The sequence below is a fragment of the Lepisma saccharinum genome, chromosome 21, assembly GCF_977018435.1.
Source record: "Lepisma saccharinum chromosome 21, izLepSacc3.1, whole genome shotgun sequence".
Classification (NCBI taxonomy): domain Eukaryota; kingdom Metazoa; phylum Arthropoda; class Insecta; order Zygentoma; family Lepismatidae; genus Lepisma; species Lepisma saccharinum.
The window spans coordinates 45,820,615-45,842,709 of NC_139249.1; the positions used below are offsets into that span (position 1 = coordinate 45,820,615).

At 40.2% G+C, this 22,095-nt stretch overlaps 1 protein-coding gene across 7 annotated transcripts in view; it reads right to left on the bottom strand.

The window, feature by feature from the left end:
- Positions 1–22,095, bottom strand: part of Sin3A (SIN3 transcription regulator family member A) — a 159,188-nt gene that overhangs the window by 65,078 nt on the left and 72,015 nt on the right. For 6 of the 7 annotated variants that reach the window (XM_083142494.1, XM_083142495.1, XM_083142492.1 and 3 more), the window contains 3 exons: positions 17,526–17,649; positions 17,002–17,168; positions 15,307–15,535 (listed from right to left, as the gene is read on the bottom strand). In XM_083142494.1, coding sequence (XP_082998620.1) covers positions 15,307–15,535; positions 17,002–17,168; positions 17,526–17,649 — 520 coding nt within the window. The remainder of the gene's footprint in view (positions 1–15,306; positions 15,536–17,001; positions 17,169–17,525; positions 17,650–22,095) is intronic. The other variant, XM_083142490.1, reaches the window with a different exon arrangement.

Here is a 22,095-nt window from a genome sequence, read left to right on the forward strand (position 1 = left end):
CGTAACGGATCAAATTTTGGCTTCTTACGAGAACATAACCTGTGGTTCTACAGCCCTAGAAGAACCTTGGCCTATCTCCCGACTGCCAGTCTCCCTCCCACAATCCTACCTAGAGGTGTGGAGATCTTCACCCGGTAATGGGGTGACGTGGGGTCAGCACGTCGAACCTTCAGCCTTTACAGGAGATTTCCAAGACCGGGTTACACCACTCATTCCTAATTCCCCAATTGCCTCACGATGGTGCCACCGGTCCTATACAAAGGCCAAAAAACCCAGAGACTGAACCCAGGCAGACTCAAACCGATGACGTCCTGCAGTCGGAGTTCAAAGCACAGCACCTTGGACAGCATGACTACGAAGGACTGAGAACAAACACGGAAAGGATGTCATCTGCAGATGGCACTCTGTGTATTACACATCTCAATATGGTGGTTTTACCAAGATCAATATAAGCAAATATTAAAGCTCGTTTCTGACACGAACTCCTATTGTACTCTAATGCTCTACAATACTATGCTAATCATTCATTCAGTCTTGACAATATGGATTGAATATGAATTGGATTGATTTAGATGCTTGCAATCATCGGATTTGATTTGGAGAAGAAAATAGTTGTAGAATTGTTGGAAATAGATGAGGAAATTATTCCCCATACCACTGTCCCCATTACAGGCAATGGAACTTTCCAATTCCTCTTAGATCACATGGGATGGACAAAACTGCATGATAGGTTCAATTGATTGATTTAGTTTATTTTACTTCGCGTTTTGTGCCTCTTGGCTAATTTGTGAAGATGGGGATGAGTGATGAAATGATGAAATTGATGAATGGACATTCACAAACAACCAAGCCCGACTGGGATTCGAACCCGGGACCCTTGGCATCGCAGCGCGATGTGCTACCCACTCGGCCACAAGGTCGGGCTCATGATAGGTTCAAATCAAAGAATTTCAGTTGATGTCACATGACAGCCAAGGAGGCAACCATGAGGATGAAGTCTTCCATAATAGCAGACTGTTTTGGCACTGAAGGTCATCCCATGAGAACACGTACAAGTTACAATATTATTTGTGGTGAACGAACATATAAATATAAATTGTCATAAAAAATAATACAACATGGGTGAAGGCATATTGGCAGGTTGCTAGTATTATATACAGGGTGTCATTTTAATGGCAGCCATGGACTACTCGAGGACATCAAAACAAACAACTTATCTCCGCAACATTTTTCTCGTTGGGGCGTCGTTCAAAAGAGCCTGTTTTGTCACCTGCATGCTGGCAACCCACCACATTTGATTGCATTTCAGACATAATTTCCTGTCGTAAAGTGATTTGTGCCAGGGTTGCCAGGAACACACATATTCTGTGAAAAATGACATAGCTACAAACAGCCACATTATGTACCGTACAACAAGCGAGAAAAAACATTCTGTAGCCCTACAATAAGTGAACCGATACGAAAAATTGTAGAACAACAACTGATTCAAAAGGAAATGGTAACATCGAATTTTGTCTCAGTCTGCATATTAAATACCATATTTAATCATGTATAATGCACACTTTTTTCCAAATTATTTGCCCTAAAAACTGTGGTGTGTATTATGCACTGAAAAGTCAGACAGCCAACATCAAGCCGTACAGGGTCATTCCATGATTTTGTGACAGTTGCATTGATTTTTCATGTTTACGGAAACCTATTATGTTATATATCGTTGTAAAGCTTAAATTCTGCAGTTTCTGCATAAGGCAACAGTATTCCATTCAAGATGGTGACAATAATGTGCAATGCGGTTGACATAAGCTCATCACAAAATGAAGGAACATTCTGATTTTTATGGCACTTTGGATGATAGAACAGATAAGGAAAAAGAAAATAATAATTAAAATGTACTTACTGGCCAAATAATATGATATGGTGTGTGTAAATGTCTTAATGGAAGAAATCTTGTGCTGCTAATTGCTAGTTTAAGGGTCCTGAATGTGACTTGTATAAATGTTACATTAATCACGGAAAAGGGATATATTTTGAAGGCTTTTTAGAAAAAGTAAAGAAGGAATGAGCAAAACCATCCAAACCAGTTTAAAGGACATTTCCCATGATTTTTCATTTTGCCATTCTGGTGGAATTCGAGCATATACCTACCATCACATGGGATGGGTATCGGCGCTATTTGTTGGGCAAGAATAATAGAAAATATGTAACTTCTTGAGCACTGCAAATCCATAAGGTAATTTTGATCTCGCATTCTATTATTACAGAATAAATAAGGTGGTTAAAGAGTGAAAGCTTTGGGATGCTAAACACAGTGGAGGGAGAGGGGGGAGGTGCCGTGGGTTGGTTACTTATTGTCACTCTAGGGTCCATATAGCAACAGGTGGCTCATTGAATAGAATGATGTAATTCATTCTTGATCAGCATAATCGGCATAGCAACAGCTTTAAGACCTACAACTAAGAAAGCAATTTCTTGAACCTGGATTGTACGGGGTGGGAAATAACCTTTTGCTAGGGGTCCACAATAAAAAGTAAGAACAATTAAGAAATTATGGTAATACCAAATGTTTACTACGACAAATGTGGTTACAAAAACAAAATTAAAAGTTAGTATGTCTGCCGTTTGCTTCTCTCACAGCACGAAGACGATCAGGGTAGGAGCTCAGAAGATTCGCAAACAAGTCCGTATTCCATTCCATGTCACGGAGGACTTGTTCCAGATGGAGTGTTGCCCGGGAATAGCTGTCCGGTCCACGTTTCCCTATCATCAAGGACTCAACTGCGTCCTTCAGAATAGCCCCAAAGTGCTCCGCTGCATTCAGGTTCGGTGATGCACCCGGCCATTCAGAACTGCTGAAGAAGTCAATTCCACTTCGCCGAAGAAGGTCTTGGTTTTAGCATTTGCCTTGAAGCAAGGTGCTTTGTCGAAGGTCTTGGTTTTAGCATTTGCCTTGAAGCAAGGTGCTTTGTCGTGAACTAACTTTTAATTTTGTTTTTGTAACCACAATTGTCGTAGTAAACATTTGGTATTACCATAATTTCTTAATTGTTGTTACTTTTTCCAGCAGACCCCTAGCAAAAGGTTATTTCCCACCCTGTACTGCACATTACATATGACATAATTGTTTGTCACTTTTCCCTATCAAAAAACAGGGTATGCATTATACACGCGTAAATACAGTATTTGCAAACCTTATTGCAAATTTGGCATCTACAGTTTAGTATATCCACTTCGTCCTTCTGATACTGGTTGTCTATGACACTGAACAGTTGACAAAAATAGAAATGAAAGAACTCAAAATTCCAAAGGTAAGTAACATGCGACATGGTGCAGCAAGGGACAAAAATGGTTGAACATAATGGAATATTAGTAGAAAAAAAAAGTTCTCTGACGACTGTGTTTATCTCTGCACTGGATGCACATGTAACAGTTTGCAACTGTGAATATTTGCTGCTGATTCATGATAAGGTTTCTGTGGTTGTACAGTGCGATCCATGAGTATTGCAAATTGTCCTTGACAATTTTCATTAATTTTTCTCTTACATCGTATGCGTTTTTAAGCGATGGATTTTTATGTATGATGGTGCAGAAGTTGTCAAAAGCTTGTTGTTTCGAGTTTTCTTTTAATTCTTAATTGGGCCAAATAAAGTGCAAGAACATGGTGATGGACAATTTACACAGTAATACTCATGGATCCACTGTACCTGTTTTAGCCATAATGTAACAATGTGAACCTTGGATACTTCCGTTATCAGCACAACAATACCACAATGCATGTACCAGGACAAATGGATATACAAACCTGTATATATGAACCTTGGCACGAGATTTGCAAATATTTGGCATGTAGGTGGGGGAAAACAGCCAGATGTAAACTGTACGTCCAATTTGTTCTAGATGATGATTATATTTGACATGTAGGCTATGGGACAAAATCCGATATTGCCATTTCATTTTAAATATGATGTTTTTCTATCATTTTTCATATCGTTGGTTCACATCTCCATTCCCCTGGGATGACTGCTGGTCTTCTGGCTGGAAAGCTGTGTTACCATAGATTGGTGTACTGGACGCATTTCTATCTTTGCTTTAGAGCTCATAATGTATATGTCTGTCATTTTTCACTAAATTTGTGTGTTCGTTGCAACACTGCCATGCTGTTTTGCCACAAGAAATAACTTCACAGATACGATCAAATGTTGTGTTGGGTTGCCATCATTCAGATGGCAAATCAGACTTTTTTTGAACAACTGTAGCACCAAAATGATGCACTGAGAAAAATGTCACCGAGATAAGTTGTTTGTTTGATGTCCTCTATACGTTTCCGTTGTTCATGGGTTCCATTAAATGACACACTGTGTATATATATACAGGGTGTTTCTAAAGGTCGTTTACAACGCTTGGGAGGTGATTCCTCACACGAAAACAAGCAAAAAGTCTAAGTTCCATTTTTACGACTGAGGCTTCGTTTCCGAGATAGGAGCCTCGCAAAAGGTGACAAAGTGAACGTCACACCTAACTGGGACGAATACTATCACAGATAGAGAGGCGGTTCCAAGGGAATCATAAAGGAATCGTATGTGCTCAGTCCGGAAGTCACTATGAAAAGTTCACTGCACGCATGCGCAATGGAGTCCTCAAAGGAATTGGGGATTTCCAGCAACAACAATGCATGGAAAAGGTATGTAACGCAGCAAGAAGGACCGTGACAATGAGAAATGCGTTCAAGACAACACATCCCGACCTCAAACATCAAAACATGACCACCGAACACAAAATCCGAAAAGTTGAGCACGGTTGCATACCCCAGTTACACGCGAGGAATGAACGAATCATGTCATGTGGCATACGAGAGACAGGAGGAGGGAAAGAAAAACACAATATCAGATGATTGCGACAACGTGTATTTTTACACGCGACAACTACGTAATATCCCCCCCACACACACACAACAAACAACAAATGCTACAATATCTTACGCACAGACAGTCCGTGTCACTGTACACCAACTGAAGATGTCACTTTCACCACACAAAGGGGGTGGGGAGCAATACCAAAAGTGTTCGCACGCGATCATTGTGACGTAAAAGAGACCAGTTTTGGAAGCGCTGCACAGGCAAGTCTGGCTCTCGTAGTCTACGTTTGACCTTCATGACTGCTGTTCCCGCGAGAGGAGCTCGAAGGGTTGGTTCTCTCCGGCAGTCGTCCCAATCGTGTTGCAGGTGCTGGGATATGATCAGCAGTTCGCTCTAGGTTGTCATACGCATTGAAGAGTACTAGTATGTTGCATTGAAAGAAGTTGACGTGGTGGAGTGGGCAAGTCAAGTATCGCAACAATTGGTCTGTGGTGTTCGTACGGTGATACGGCCAATTTGTGCAGTGTGCCAGAGTTAAACAAAAACAATACTTTGCAGTTCCAGCTCCCTATTACACAGATGGCTGCGTATACGACCCAGCAGCTAGCAGACATGCATCTCATGTATGGGGAGGCACGTGGTAATAGCCGTGAGGCAAGGCGTCTTTATGGAGAACGCTTTCCACATAAACGTTTACCGTCTCACACCTTCTTTCAGGTAGTGGACAGTCGACTGCGTGAAACAGGGTCAGTGTTACCACCGCGACAAGAAGTTGGAAGACCCCGAAGTGTACGCACACATCAGTTTGCAGAAGATGTGTTAACAGCGGTCGCAGAACATCCTGGCACCAGTACACGAGTGCTCGCTCGGGCACGAAACACGTCTCATGTGAATGTTTGGCGAGTGTTGTCAGATGAAGGAATGCTCCCTTTTAAACTGCAGAAAGTACAAGAACTGTTACCTCGTGACTTTCGCCCTCGTATGGAGTTTTGCCAATGGTTGTTGCATCAGCTGGACACAAACCCTCACTTCGGGGCAAACGTATTGTGGACAGATGAAGCCATTTTCACCAGGATGGATGTCTTCAATAGTAGAAACAGTCATGTATGGGACTTTGACAACCCACATGCACTTTTTGTGGCCCATCACCAGCACAGGTTTTCAGTGAATGTGTGGTGCGGGATAGTACATGATCATTTAATTGGACCATACATTCTCCCTGTTTGCCTGAATGGTCGCACGTATCATGCATTTCTTAGTGAGGTTCTGCCTGAACTGTTGGAGACCGTACCTTTGGCACTGCGGCAAGAAATGTGGTACCAACACGATGGTGCACCAGCTCATTTCGATCGTAATGTACGACATTTCCTGCATGACGTGTTTCGCAATAGGTTCCTTGGCCACCGAGGTCGCCAGATCTCAACCCTCTCGATTTTTTCTTCTGGGGAGAAATGAAAACCCTCGTATACGACACACCTGTCACATCAGCTGAGGACCTCGTTGCTCGCATCAACGTCGCCGCCGCGACGGTAGCAGATACACCTGGCTTGTTTGCTCGTACTCGACAATCCTTGATTCGTCGCTGTCATCTCTGCGTAGAAGTAAACGGCAGACATTTTGAAAACCGTCTGTGATTATTGCCCTTGGCAAATACCAGTGAGAACACTTTTGGTATTGCTCCCCACCCCCTTTGTGTGGTGAAAGTGACATCTTCAGTTGGTGTACAGTGACACGGACTGTCTGTGCGTAAGATATTGTAGCATTTGTTGTTTGTTGTGTGTGTGTGTGGGGGGGGGGATATTACGCAGTTGTCGCGTGTAAAAATACACGTTGTCGCAATCATCTGATATTGTGTTTTTCTTTCCCTCCTCCTGTCTCTCGTATGCCACATGACATGATTCGTTCATTCCTCGCGTGTAACTGGGGTATGCAACCGTGCTCAACTTTTCGGATTTTGTGTTCGGTGGTCATGTTTTGATGTTTGAGGTCGGGATGTGTTGTCTTGAACGCATTTCTCATTGTCACGGTCCTTCTTGCTGCGTTACATACCTTTTCCATGCATTGTTGTTGCTGGAAATCCCCAATTCCTTTGAGGACTCCATTGCGCATGCGTGCAGTGAACTTTTCATAGTGACTTCCGGACTGAGCACATACGATTCCTTTATGATTCCCTTGGAACCGCCTCTCTATCTGTGATAGTATTCGTCCCAGTTAGGTGTGACGTTCACTTTGTCACCTTTTGCGAGGCTCCTATCTCGGAAACGAAGCCTCAGTCGTAAAAATGGAACTTAGACTTTTTGCTTGTTTTCGTGTGAGGAATCACCTCCCAAGCATTGTAAACGACCTTTAGAAACACCCTGTATATTAGCGGTGGGCCATAAGTAATGATATAAAATTAACCGATACAGACATTATACAGATTCGATATAGAATTCCAAATGGTCTTTGAAGATCATTCAATTCCTTAATAAATGTGTGTTACCGGAAGGTGGAAATGTGAAAGAAGCCGCATATTTAACGATTTACTCTGAAGAAAATTAGGGCAAGGATATTGTATATTTGTCTTCATAAAAATTGTAACAAAATGGCAGAATATTGCACAAAATTATGAAATATTTATAGTTATATGGGATCAGAAAAATTATTGGCAATATTACCGATAAACAGATACACCAACATGCCAGTATTGGCTGATACCGATAGAATACAGATTAATCTGTCCCCATCCCTAATATTTACATATTAGGGCTGAGCCAATACCACTTTCAACCAACACCCATAGCAATACTTTTTTTTTTGCAGATTCTTGAAAATTGTAATAATTAAAAGTTGTTCAAAACATTCATAAGTATTAGAGTTTAAGTATTGCATTACAATTACATGCATCAATTTGTCACAGTTTTGATTCAAAATATTCAAGAATTGCATCAAAATATATCTTCCGTAGTCACAGAATATCACAAAATATAGTCTTCCATGTAATAATGTTACAAAATAAATGGAAACTTTGAATTATGCATAATTTTTAGGGGCATGCATATTTCGTTTTTGACGAAAAAACGAAATTTGAAAAAAAACACATTGTAGTGTTAATTTTTCATGTTTTTGAAAGGTGTGAGATGCATTTTGTGACCATGTTTTGTCACGAAATAATGCGAAATGAACTGCAAAAAGCGAAATTAACTCTTAAACAAAATTTACCATTTATATACCGACGTGACACTTTCTGAAATCTGATGTATCCTGTGAGTTATGCAATTCCCAGAAAAATGATTAATTCTGCTGTTAATATTGGAGAAGCAAAAATGGACTCCTTTACACAGAAATAAACTTAATATTCTTATAACTACATAAATGTGCTATTAGAAGTGAAATGTTAATTCTGTGGAATAAGTGTAGTTTTTAAATCAAATTTAGGATTATATTCACAATTTTAAAACCAAAATGTATTTTTATATACCACTTTTCATCCAATTTTTCACCGCTATAACACCGATATTTCATTTTATTTACCGCTTTTGAACCCGAAATTGACTCAGTTTTTGTATCGAAATTTTGCTTTTTTATTTACCAAAAATATGTGCCTCTAATAATTTTCGGATAATTTGTCTCCAAAACGTTTTGCAAAACCTCGTGAAAGACCAATATGCCAGAAAAGCATCAGGCAATGCCGATAGACTCCCAGAGCGCATATTATTTATATTCACATTGGTTATTGCACTTATGTTCTTACTGGCAAGAACTAAGGAGTTCAAAAAACAGGAACTTTGATACAATTTAGGTTTGCACTTTATCACTAGAAAAATCATACTCACAAACGAAACAGTACAATGAAAGTTACACAGCTACCGATTTTACAGTGAGCAGCATTTTAAATCCCAGACAGCGTGGAAGTTTTTCCTAGTTGTGATGCAAGTTATGTTTGGGTTGAAACGTTTCACCCAGCTGGCACCCTTGAAACTGATTTTTTAGTATTTTATTATTTTTAGGTCACATGATCATAGAAGTCAAAGGTACAGAACAAAATGACCATGTTTGTTTGAAAGCATGTCTGTATGCAGAGAAGAGACATGCTAGATCGCGAATTCGAATCCCATGAAAGATACATTTCTTAATGCCATGTCAGCTTATATGCCTCTAGAGCATATTAGCGTAGCAGGACAAGTTATCAGCAAAAAATCATATGTTGCATGTTCAGCATTGTTCAACCCAATAGTTCAATACAAACAATTTTCTATGGAGGAGGGAAAGAGGGTTGCAACATGAGCAACACTTGAAAACTTTCATTATTTTCCCTTGTACTTTATAACCGTTAATTAAAACTAGGACTATCAGTATTGTCAGTGGTATTGGGATTTGAAAGTATTAGTTGAATATTATTTACCAATATATTTCCAGCATTTTCATCTTTCAGATCTGCAAGAAATGCTAGGCAACACGAATTATTCAGAATGTATCTACTTTCTCTCCTTTTTGCTCCAATATTATATGAAAACTGTATTCTGCAATTCGTAACAGATATTTTACTATTCTGATGTCATTCTTGAATATTTTGAAGCAAAACTCTGGTTAACTGATGCTTATAATTCAAGTGTAATACTCACCTACTAATATTAACCAATTTTTTTTAGCAAATTTTGGTGCGAATCTGTAATATCCATATGGGTATTGGTTCAAAGTTGCATGAGCTCAGCCATAATACATACAGTAGAATCCCAATTTTACATTTTCAAACATTACATTCAATCTAGATAGTCCCAACATAGCAAAGTGTTATAAAATTTTCCTCGATTTTAAGATTTTTCAGCTTAGTCCCCTGGAAAACATAATATCAAGGTTCCACTGTATGTATGTATGTATGTGTATGTGTGTGTGTGTGTGTGTATATATATATATATATAACCTGCAGATACGTGGCACAGCTATGGGTACCCGCATGGCCCCCTCTTATGCCAACCTGTTCATGGGCAGGTTGGAACAGGAATTCCTCGACTCCCAGCAACTGAAACCACTCCTCTGGCTAAGATTCATTGATGACATTTTTCTCCTCTGGACACATGGCGAACCCTCCCTCACAACATTCCTAAACCGACTAAATGAGTTCACCACCCTCAAATTCACCTGGTTCCACTCCAAAGACCAAGTGACCTTCCTCGATGTGGACATCCACATTGCGGGAGACCACTTGGAAACATCCATACATATCAAACCAACCAACCACCTCCAGTATCTCCACTACTCCAGCTCACACCCCTACCACACCAAAAAAGCCATCCCATTTTCCCTTGCCCTCAGAGGCCAGCGCCTCAACTCATCCCCCTCATCCCGCCAAAACTACAACCTACGCCTGCACCAAGCCCTAACCAACCGTGGCTACCCCTCCACCCTCATCAACAAACAAATCACTAGAGCTAACTCCCACAACCGCACCAAACAACCCAAAACCAACCCTCCAACTCTGATCACCCAATACCACCCTCACATTACGAAAATCAGACATACCCTCCACTCCCTCCTCCCCATCCTGCACAGTGATCCCGAGACCAGAGATATCTTTCGGGAAAAACCTAGGGTCGTCTTCCGTCGCCCCCCCAACCTCCAAAACATCTTGGTCCGAAACACCCCCACCCCTTCCGCACCCCTTCCCCCAGCCCACAGGTGCAACATACCCAGATGCAAGACCTGCCCCATACTCATCACCTCCCCCACCCTCCTGATCCCTACAGCGGCAGGTGAGTTCACCCTTCACCCTAAGGGCACCTGCCACTCATCCAATCTAATTTACACCCTCATCTGTCAAATCTGCGGCAACTTCTACCTAGGCGAAACCTCCACCCCCTTGAATCTAAGGATAAATAATCACCGTTCCTCCACCCAAAACTCCGATTTCACAGTTGCCATCCACACCAACAGCCATAACACCACCTTCAATAACTGCTTCCGTGTTGCCATCATCCACCTTTTACCCCCCCGCTCTGACACATCTTTCCGCAGGCGATGGGAAAGGGCCTATATAGCAGGCATGCACGCCACTATACCCCTCGGACTCAACCTAGCCAACCAGTAACTCTTTCCTCTCCTCCCCGAAACTACCCACTCACCTTACAGTAAACACTGGCTAAAGTATTTCGTGTTTCCTTTCAACTGTTTCTGGCAACACTGACCATAGATGCGCTACAGTCAGTATTCTGTGCCTCTACTCACAGTGTCGTCGATCTTTTATCTACCTTCTTGAAAATGCGACTCAGATCGCGAAATATTGAATTATTTCTATTCGTGTGGTAAGTGTTTACTGTCTCCTTCATTATTTGTATTTATCCGCCCTTCTGGCACCATCTCTAACCCTATTCCTGTGTATGTATGTATATATATATATATATATATATATATATATATATATATATATATATATAGTAGAATCAATTGTAGTGTTTCAAAATGCAGACGTTAAACATACTGTAACAAAATTCTAGCAAATACATTTGGTGTTTGTTATCCTGAATATATATTTGTGAATGGATTCCTTGCCACTTTTTCCAAGACAGTACGAAAGAATATGTTCATAGGGGATAAATTGGTCTAAAGTTTTCAACATACATAACTTGTACTCATTGGCCACTCATATATTTGAAATACATGTGTATTATATTCCCAAATGCTTCTTGCTGTGACCTTTTTTGTTTCACATGTCTGTAAAAATATGAACAAAGTACTATTTTCTGTCAATGATACATTTTTAGAAGGAACAACAATTTATAGCTGAATAAATGCAATGTCAATTCTTTCCAGTGCTGAGTTTTTTAGTATATTCATACTTCTTTCAAAATCACCAATGAATACTACATGTTATTCTATTACATAAAATACTAGCTATAAATCACACCCTTTATATCAATGAAATGCTCATGTCATCGATTTTTAAAATATCTTAATAATGTGTCCACCATCTGTCAACTACATTAAGTAAGTCCCTACAACTTCATTAAGTCCCTCAGGAAAAGAGTGAACTAGTCTCTGGCAAATACTTGGGCAGGGCAGTTTTGAAGTGCTCATCACGGGAAACAAGCACTTCTCGTGTGTGTGTTCTTGTCCTTGGTCTCATTAGGTGCGTGGGCACTGCTGCAGTAGTGAACAAAATTAGTAAGTGCATTTCCCACTGTGCCCACTCTGGGAATACTCTACAGACCATAGGAAACATACTCTCTTCTAACACAAATTCTTGTGAATTCAATCTGGGTAAAACTTTTAATTCACATAGGGATGCATTACTCAACCAGGCCCAAAATGTAACACTTATCTTTCAACATCTTTTCTGTGTCAAAACACATTCTGGGACATAAAAAAATACTTTTGGGTCATCATATGATGATTGATTAATTTGTTTGTTCTGCTTTGCTTTGCTTTGCTGCCACTTTTGGCTAATCATGAAGATGAGCATGAGTGATATGATAAAATGGATGAAAGGACAGTCACAAAGAACACCCATGCCAAGACAGGGATTTGAACCCGGGACCCTCTGCTGTTGTAGCACTCTATGCTAACCACTCCAACACAGAGGCCAGCTCATCACATAATACGGTGACCCCGTTGAGCTGAAGACACACCTGTAAATCACTCCAAATAACAGTGTTCGACTAAATTTATTCCAGAATTCCGGTTTCACTTCTGTGGTCAGCTGTCAACATTTCCTTCCTTACACCTGTGAATACCGGTTTAATGGAGATGCTTACGAACAGTTGATACTGTTCTGTTGATATTGAATGGCAGATTCAATCGTAGCATATTTTTGAAGCTGGTAAAAAATTAATCTCTTCTAACTAACTAACTCTCTAACTTAATCTCTTCTGTTCAACCATATTCACCCTCCTCTTCATCTTTCTTAACTCAAAACACAGGATGAGCCTCTAACAAGAACCATTGCAATATCTTCCACTGACCAGCCACATTCTAGAAGCCACATTGGCAACTCACTTCCATACGATATCCTGCACAAGTGGCAGGTTTACTTCAATATCGGTGCCTTATTATTATTAGACATTTTTCTTCACACAATGTTTGTATTTAGCCTCCGTCCTGACAGACACAGGCAAATCGATAAACGCACCACTGCACGATGCCTGCTACATTTGGGCTAACAATTTACATCAAGATTAACTGAATATACATGTATCGGTGATATTTACAAATTAAATTACAATGCTTGCGAATTACAGCAGTTTTAATACAATGGACATTCATTATTTTACACCCACCATTGCAAATTAGTGTATGACCCATACATTGGGTTATAGAAAATTTGCCTTTCATAATGTAATTAATTTTTCAGTATTTTACACATGAAGTACATAATTTTAATTCTTTCAGGTAAGGCTTGGAAGGAGTGGCAGTCACCTATTAGTGCACAAGACTCCACCAGCCTAAGGCAACCTCAATAATATCAATATCTCCAAAGAGTACATACAAGAATAATGCATGCAGATCAAAAAACATTAATACTTACCAAAATAGAAATTTATTACTTACTGCACGCATGACTTTCATTTATCCAATACAATGTGACAGAAGGTTGGGCACCTAATTATCAAAACATCTTTTGAGGAAACAAAGGTACCACTTATGTCCACACAAACAAGCCTCTTTTAAGTTTTCATTGAATTTTGTATGCTATATTGTGACTAAACGTAAATAGCATCATTCTCTTCGTATCATCCATTTTTATTCTCTGCTACGATAGCATGAATTTCCTGACATGAACTAGACAGGGAAATACCCTGCACCTCCCAGATCCTAGTCGACATTAATTCTTCCATAGCATTTCTAAATTTTCTTATTAGAAAATGAAATTAAAACAAGGTTCTCCAACCAACAATACTGAACAAACCATTACTGGACTTCATATACTCTTGTGTGATATTTCAAAGAATCATAACGATGGTGGATGCATTCATTTCCTTTTTCAAAACAATTCCTAAAACTAATGTAAAATTCACAAAAGTACATGTGCGCATGTGTGTGTCTTTGATTTTATGTTTTCAGGGGACCAAGGCGAAAACTTAACCCACGATGCAACAGCCCTTGAGGGCCAAGGCCCACCTATGCTGGCTTCAATCCCACATGCCTTGGCATAAGCAACTGAAAGGTTTGATTCACCAGCTGACATCTGGTCAGCATGAACCCCCTGTCGCTGTTGTAGTTTTCCATGAAGGAGTTATGCCACTCATTCAAAGCTCCCCAATTTCCTCACAATGTTGGATGGCCACCAGTACCATATACTGGCTGAAATCTCAAGAGAAAAGTTGTTATGATCTCCCACAGGAGATTCGAACCAGCATGCACCCTGTAGCCCAAGCACAAAGCCCGTCGCATTAGACTTTACATCACAAGGTCATGGCATATCATACCTACAACAGATTCTCCTGCTGACAACGTGTCACCTCGTAACTGGTTGGATGATTGATTATCTCACCCATATTGAGGCATGTGGGAGTGAGCCTGGCAGTCAGTAGGTAGCCTCTTGTTCCTCAAGGGCTGTTGCGCCACAGGTTATTATAAGGTAAAAAATTATGTAGGAAAATGTAAAATCTGGGAAATCTCAGAATTCAAGGGAAGAAGAATGTTGTTTGTTTTGATACATGTTAAACATGGACTATTTAAATAGTCCACTCATGTTAACAAAAAAATTAAAGCATATTCAAATACAAAAACATGAGAAGACTGACAAGTTTGTTCTGCACTAGGAGAGACACAATTTGCATTAGCTCCTAAATTCTTAAGAAAAAAGGAAATCTAAAATGGTGTAAATTCAGTATAGTATCTGTCTACGCATCAGCACTGTCAGGTACATGTTAATTAATATGCATATGCCTTTTGGCAAAATGTGCAGACAACTGATGTGACGTTCTTGAGTTGAACATGGCACAGTGGTAATACAGTGAAACCTCGATTTTTCGTTTTTCAGGGGGCCAAGGTGAAAGAATTTAAAATGAGGGAAAATGTAAAATCCAGGAAAATTTAATAACATTTTGCTCTATTAGGACCATGAAGATTGAACGTATAATGCGGGAAAATGTAAAACCAAGGAACATAAAATCGGGGTTGCACTGTATGACATATCAGGCAGTTAGAACCACCGGACTCGATCCATCCCCAGCATCACCAGCTTAGCTGTGTGGGGGGAATTCTTCTCACATGAACTAATGACCATTATCCCCCCGCAAAGATTGAATTTAGCAACACAATGCTGCAATGATCTGAGGGAAACACAATGAAGATTAGAATCAGTGTGTTAAAAAAAGTTAATGGTACTTTTATTCTTTTGAAAGGCAACTATGTTTCTTGCTATAAACCATGCAATAATTCTCCTGTACTCCCTACAGTCATCTTAGCTTCTGGTTATAAGCTACATGGACATGCAATGGAGATGTTACATCTTGATAAAAAAAAGTCAACCTACCTTAATTTTATTAACATAGTTGATGGCATGGTTGAATTCCACAGGCTGGCTGTGCGGAGTTGGCTGCAAGCCTTCAGCATTAGCAGGCAGCTGATTGTGCGCCGGGGACTGAGAGTTCGTCTGAGATGTGCCTGTGGGTGCACTGGGTGGCGTCGATAATGGTTGATTGTAGCTGTGGTGCGAAGTGGCCGAATGATGCGAGGACACATGGGAACTGGAACCTGAGTTACTGGAAGTAAAAAAAAATAACAATCAAGTAAACGCACTGATAAATAAAAGAACCCATGTCACACATATGAGCTTTAAAAATACTGTATTAAATAATGAAATAAGGTGCATGTAAAATGTAATAGCAACTTGCTTTGCATTGCAAATATAGAGCAGTCATATGGCCTCATTCATGCTGGAATATCTAAAATATGCTGTGAAGACAAGCATCTAGAATTGTAAGCCAAACACTGCTTCTTTTGTTAATTAAGAACATGAGAATGAAAATGTAGTTACTAGAGGCATGCATATTTTATTTTTGACGGAAACACGAAATGTGAAGTAACACATTGAAATATTCATTTCATCATGTTTTGCAAGGTGCGAGTTGCATTTCCCTACCATGTTTCATCACGAAATGAATTACAAAATGCAAAATTAACTCTTAAAAATGAAATTTATGGTTTATTAACTGACTTCGCACTTTCTGAAGTCTGAATTATCTTAGAGTTATGTAAATCAAGAAAAATTGATTACTTCTGCTATAAATATTTGAGAAGCAAAAATGGACTCCTTTACACAGGAATGATACTCTGACAACTACATAAATGCGCTTTTAGACAGGACAAGTTTATTGTGTAATAAATGTAGTTTTTCAATCAAATTTGGGATTATATATATTCATCATTTTAACACCCGAAATTGCATTTTATACACCACTATTAATTCTGAAACGTGTCCACTGTTTGTAACAAAACCTCTTTTATTCACCAGAAACATGTGGCTCTAGTAATTACATTAAACTGGATGAGGAGTTTTTCATGGCTAAGCTGGAACCTGAACCTCAAACTTTTAAGTGAGAAAACCAATCAAGCAATTATGTGGCAGGCCACCAGGGTGACAGTCATTTTTCATATGCATACAGTATCATTATCAATAAAAAAGAATGCCAAACAGTATGGAATGAGGCAAGAATTAAACCCATGGCAATAAAAAAAGTGTTCCCCTGTGCATAGCACCACGCCATGAAGGCGTATAGGGGGTGTGGGGGTAACGCCCCACACTTTCTTGATCCGGTCGTAAGGGTGATGTGATCAGCATCATGCCCCTGACCGCCTTTACCCCCCAGGGTTTCCCCCAGGTACCCATGTTATTCGACGCTGGGTTGGCGCCGGTGCCGCTTCCACCGTTAGAAAAGTTCCTGGATTTGAACCGGCCAGGGATCGAACCCGGGACCTTGAGCATGGTAGTCAGGCACGTTACCGACTGAGCCACCGTGGCCACTGGCAATACAGACTTTATACACATTTATGAATAATACATCAAACACATGCAGGAACAATTAATATCCTTTATGAAGAATGTGGCGATTATAAAAAAAACCACATGCTGAACACAACACATGCAGGAAGGCATGTATTTTCATAAATATCATCACATATTACACTTTGTCACAATATTATAAATTACATATATTAACAAACTTACTTGTGTTGAACTTGCGGAACTGATGATTTCACTGGGACCGAGCTCGAATTGGAGTGTTGCGTTGACGACAATGGTGGATGATGAGAGATGGTTCCAGTTGGTGTGTGAACCACCGTTGTAGTCGTCGTAGGGCTCGGCATACTCACCGACACCTGGAAAGCATAGCCCTAATCTGCTGTATTATCTAATCTCTTTATTAGTAGTATTGATTCTATGCATTCATATAGGGCACTTATTTTAGAAAAAATATATACTGTTAAGGAAATAACAGAAAATTAAAAAAAAAAGGCTTTCATAACATTTTTATGAGCAACATATCTCAGAAAGTATGTTACGGTCTTTCAATAAAACAACAGGTCTAAATGAGCAGAATATACTGAGCAAGTAATAATAGCATGTGGGAGATCATTCTCAATAATTACATTTTAATCCAAACAACATTCATCTGTACTTCTGAAGAATACAAGCAATTTAATGCAAACTAGAGAGCTATTGCACAATGTTTACACCAAAATGCCACTTACCTGTTCATTGGCTTGAACTTCTATTTTATAGCCGGGTGGAAGAAAAGTATTGAAACCAACAATCAACTCTGGGTGTCCCTTGAAAAGGTTTGATACTCTTGCAATGACACCAGGGGTATCTATGCTGGAATTACAAAAACAAAATAATGTTATGACTTACATTGTTTCCTAAGATTTTTGTAGTGGACATAGAATTATATTCTGATCAATCGATACATACTAGGTACAAGGCACATTAAAAAAAAAAAAAAAAAAAAGAACAGACTGGCAACAGTCATCGGATCGTGCTTGCGCAGTAACATCACTTGGTCCATTGGCTATCCAGCAACTATACTTTCGCTAGTCAGCTGTTTGTTATCGTGTGTGTTGGAGCATGTTACAATGGCCACATGCATACACAATCCCGCCAGCTGTGAGGTCCGTTCTGTGATTCGATTTCTTCACGCCAAAGAACAAAATGCTGCTCAAATTCATCAAGAATTGTGTGAAGTGTATGGTGACATAACATCAATCGATGAAGTGGCATCATTCAAATTCACCAAAGGCGAAAAAGTTCAAGCAAGCTCCATCTGCACGAAAAATGATGGCAACTGTGTTATGGGACCAACAGGGCACGCTTTTGGTGGACTCCCTGGAAACGGGGAAAACAATCACATCACAAGCATACTGTGAAACACTTTCCAAACTCAGACGTGCCATAGAAAACAGACAACGTGGAATCTTGCGTTCAGGAAGACAACGCCAGACCACACACTGCTGCCCTCACTGTTCAGACGATTCAGAAGTTTGGATGGGAACTTTTTGATCACCCCCTGTATAGTCCAGACCTTGCGCCAAGTGACTTTCACCTCTTCCTGCACCTAAAAAAGTGGATTTCGTCTCAACGATTTGAAGAAACTGAGGTGTTGAAAACGACAGTGTTGAATCGACTGAACTCCCAGGTGGCGATCTGATATGCAGGGTATAAAAAAGCTTGTGCCATGGTACAGAAAGTGCTTGGAAAATAATGGTGACTATGTTGAAAAATGAAGTGGATATGTACAGTCACGGACACTGCCGGCTTGTAACGATTCCATTGAAAGTCAATGTATTCATTACAAGCCAGCAGTGTTAGTGACTGTACATGTTTGTAACCAATAATACAATGTTGCTAAACGTAATTTCTTGTTTCCTATAAAATATGGGCCCTTTCTTTTTAAAATGTGCCTCGTAAACAGTAATTATATGCTTATAAATGCATATTAATATTTTAGCAACTCAATATTGATATAAAAAGCTTAGAAATTTATCCAACAATTGTCTACTTGCTAGGTGTGCAAGATGAAGAATCACATTCAGGATGGGCAATGTTTCAGATTTCCTGATACTGAAAATCCCTATTGTTATTGCATTTCCAAAATTAAATACAGAACTCCCGATTTTACGAGCCCGGATATAACGACCCTTTTCCCAGGAACCGTGAAAAATTTGTAAAAAGTTGAAAAATTGAAGGAAATCGGCCAAGAAATACATGTTTTGCACTCGTTTTATTCACACTCATTCCCTTCACGAGCACTACCGCTCGCAAGTGGGCCTGATCTAAAAATAGTCATCACCACATCAAACTTGAGTGATATCCAATAGCACTTGACCTCTACCCTCCCCTCCCCCAAGCATGCCAATGTTAACCTGCACCCGACGGCCACTACCCAACGTGCCAGGCTTGTTTTGCCATTGTGCTTTCGCTTGCTCTTGGATACCCGAGAAGAGAAGATCAAATGTGCTTGGATGTTATTTTAAATCAACCTTGATTTGTTTCCTTGTCCTAAGAGCTGCTGACAACTGGATTAAGGGGCAGTGACGTGCAGTGTCATTGACAGTTGGCGTAGCAATTAGTGTGTGCCCAAGACAGGTTGATGGGGTTAACACCCCCCCTCCCTTCTAGTGCACAGTATTCCTAAAAAAACGAACATCAAAGGCTGGAAAAGATTGCGAATTGAGTAATGACTACTAAAAAAAGGTAGCAAGTAACTACTCCTCTTTCGAAAATCAAAAAAAGTTTGATTTTACTACTAAGAAAGAAATCCCTGCCTGTGTGATTCAATTTTTGTTACTTAGCGTCACTTTTTGCCACATTTGATTAATCGCAATGATGATATGATAAAATTGATTGATTGATTTAGTTTATTTTACTTCACGTTTTGTGCCTCTTGGATAATTTGCGAAGATGGGGATGAGTGATGAAATGATGAAATTGATGATGTACATTCACAAACAACCAAGCCCAAGCGGGATTTGAACCTGGAAACCTTGGCATCGCAGCACGATGTGCTAACCACTCGGCCACAGGGTCCAGTTCAATAAAATTGATGGAGGGACAAACAAAGAACACCCATGCCCAAGTCGGGGTTCTAACCCGGAACCCGTACTGTCGTAGCGTGCTGTGATAACCACTCCCCCCCCCCCCCCCCGGACGTCTGCCAACAACAAAGAAGAGAGAAAGCTCTAACCTTCAGATACATGGGTATCGGTAAAGCAAACTGCATTTTTCCTCAGTGGTATTTTTCAATTGGATTTTTGAAACACCATCTTTGTACATTACTAACGTTCTTTGAAAAAAAAAATCCATTGCTTGATTTCCTAATTCCTCCATCTCATGATGTTGTTACTGAAGGATCCGGGTTCAAGCCTTGGCGTGTGCATGAGTGCTTCTCTTGTATCCACCCTCCACCTGTTGAATTGAATCTACGTTCATCGTCATGGCAGGGATTAGGTAAACTGATGGAAGAGCAGCCTTAAAATATACAAATAATTTCTTCCCAGTGCATCTGCCGGGTACTCACAATAGTGAGTTCTCTGCTCACTATTGTCCCTCATGACTTCCATAAGCTCATTAGCTACTTATCACGATGAAATCTGTACAGCTAGAAAGAAGTGATGGGAGGTGGCAAAAATTCACTGCTGAGTACAACACATAAAAATACAAAGGTAAAGTGTTCCCCTGTGCTTAGCACCATGCCATGAAGGCTTATAGGGGTGTGGGGGTAATGCCCCACACTTTCTTGGTCCGGTCGTAAGTGGGGGTGATGTGATCAGCATCACGCCACTGACCGCCTTTACCCCCCAGGGTTTCCCCCAGGTACCCATGTCATGAGACGCTGGGTGGGTGCCAGGGCCGCTTCCAACGTTAGAAAAGTTCCTGGATTTGAACCGGCTGGGGATTGAACCTGGGGCCTTGAGCATGGTAATCAGACATGTTACTGACTGAGCCACCGTGGCTACTGTACAACACATAGGAAAAAGAATTCGTGCTGGTCATGGGTTCGAATCCCGGCCTGGACATGGATGTTCATTGTGAGGATGACTCATCCTCATTTCCGTGTTAATCAAATGTGGCAGTAAAGTGAAGTAAAATAAACCAAACCAACAACAATAATAAGAAGGTGTGTTCTCTTGCCCAAATAAATACATCCGTATTTATGACCATTTAGCTAACCAGTTTTTTATATTTTTTTATTGGAAACCAAGAGATTAGTATATTTAAATAAAACACTACTAAGACGAGAGAGAGCGTGAGAAAATATTTGTCATATCTTCCATATTTATAAAAAAATTAAAGGATTCCTTAACATTTCCAAGTATTTTAGTCTACACATAACACGTTCCCATTTCATAGACAATAAAAGTACATTTTTACGTCCCACATTATAGATACATATTATACAACGTGCATAAATACAGAGAACATAAGTACAGCAGACATTATCCCCTGAGTTCTTAGCATTTACAAAGGAATCTAAGGGAAATCAACCTCCTATCTGCCCTATAGGAGATAGACTGGAGGACCTGAAAGCATGGGGCAAGGGAACAAGGGAGGAAGAGGTAGAAGTCTTCCCTTTTCCTTTTGGCAGCCGTTTCCACCTGAAACTGGTAAAGGAGGAAGACCCAACTAGTCCAGTCTTGCCAGCTGATCTCACAGAAGGCCAAGAAGCACGTGGCAAAAATAAGTGTTGCATGTAAACTTTGGCTTCAACAAGACAATAAATATTGTGATTTGAAAATAATTAGAGATGTGAGATTGATTGATCTATCTCTGCTAGACTAGCTACTCCTCAGTGCACGCCACTGCATGGGGAGGGAGCCCGAAATGACTGTCAAGCTCTTTCATCGATAAATATACCAACTTGAGAAATTTGAGATAAGATCACAGGAATGTTCCAAAATACAGATGTGTGGTGCCTGGAAGTCTGGCCCATCTGTCCAGCTCTGGCCTAGATTTCAGCAGGTTCCCGTGAGTGAGCAACTCTTGGCCTTCTAGCCGACAACTTCCGGTAACCGCTTTCATTCAAAATGCATGCTTTGTTATCTGTAACACTTCATAAAAAAGCGAAACTGTTAGAGATAATCAAAGCCACATAGGCCAACCAAAGATCGTCAACCCGCTTAATGAACTGTCATCCAAATTTCCGCACAAGTTTACTTCGATCTTACGTGCATCATAACTCCAGTTTCCAACTTCATACGTTTTCCTGAACGTGCCGGTCGTAATATTTGCCAAAAAATTGTTCTGTTGGCTGGGCGACATCTCTCT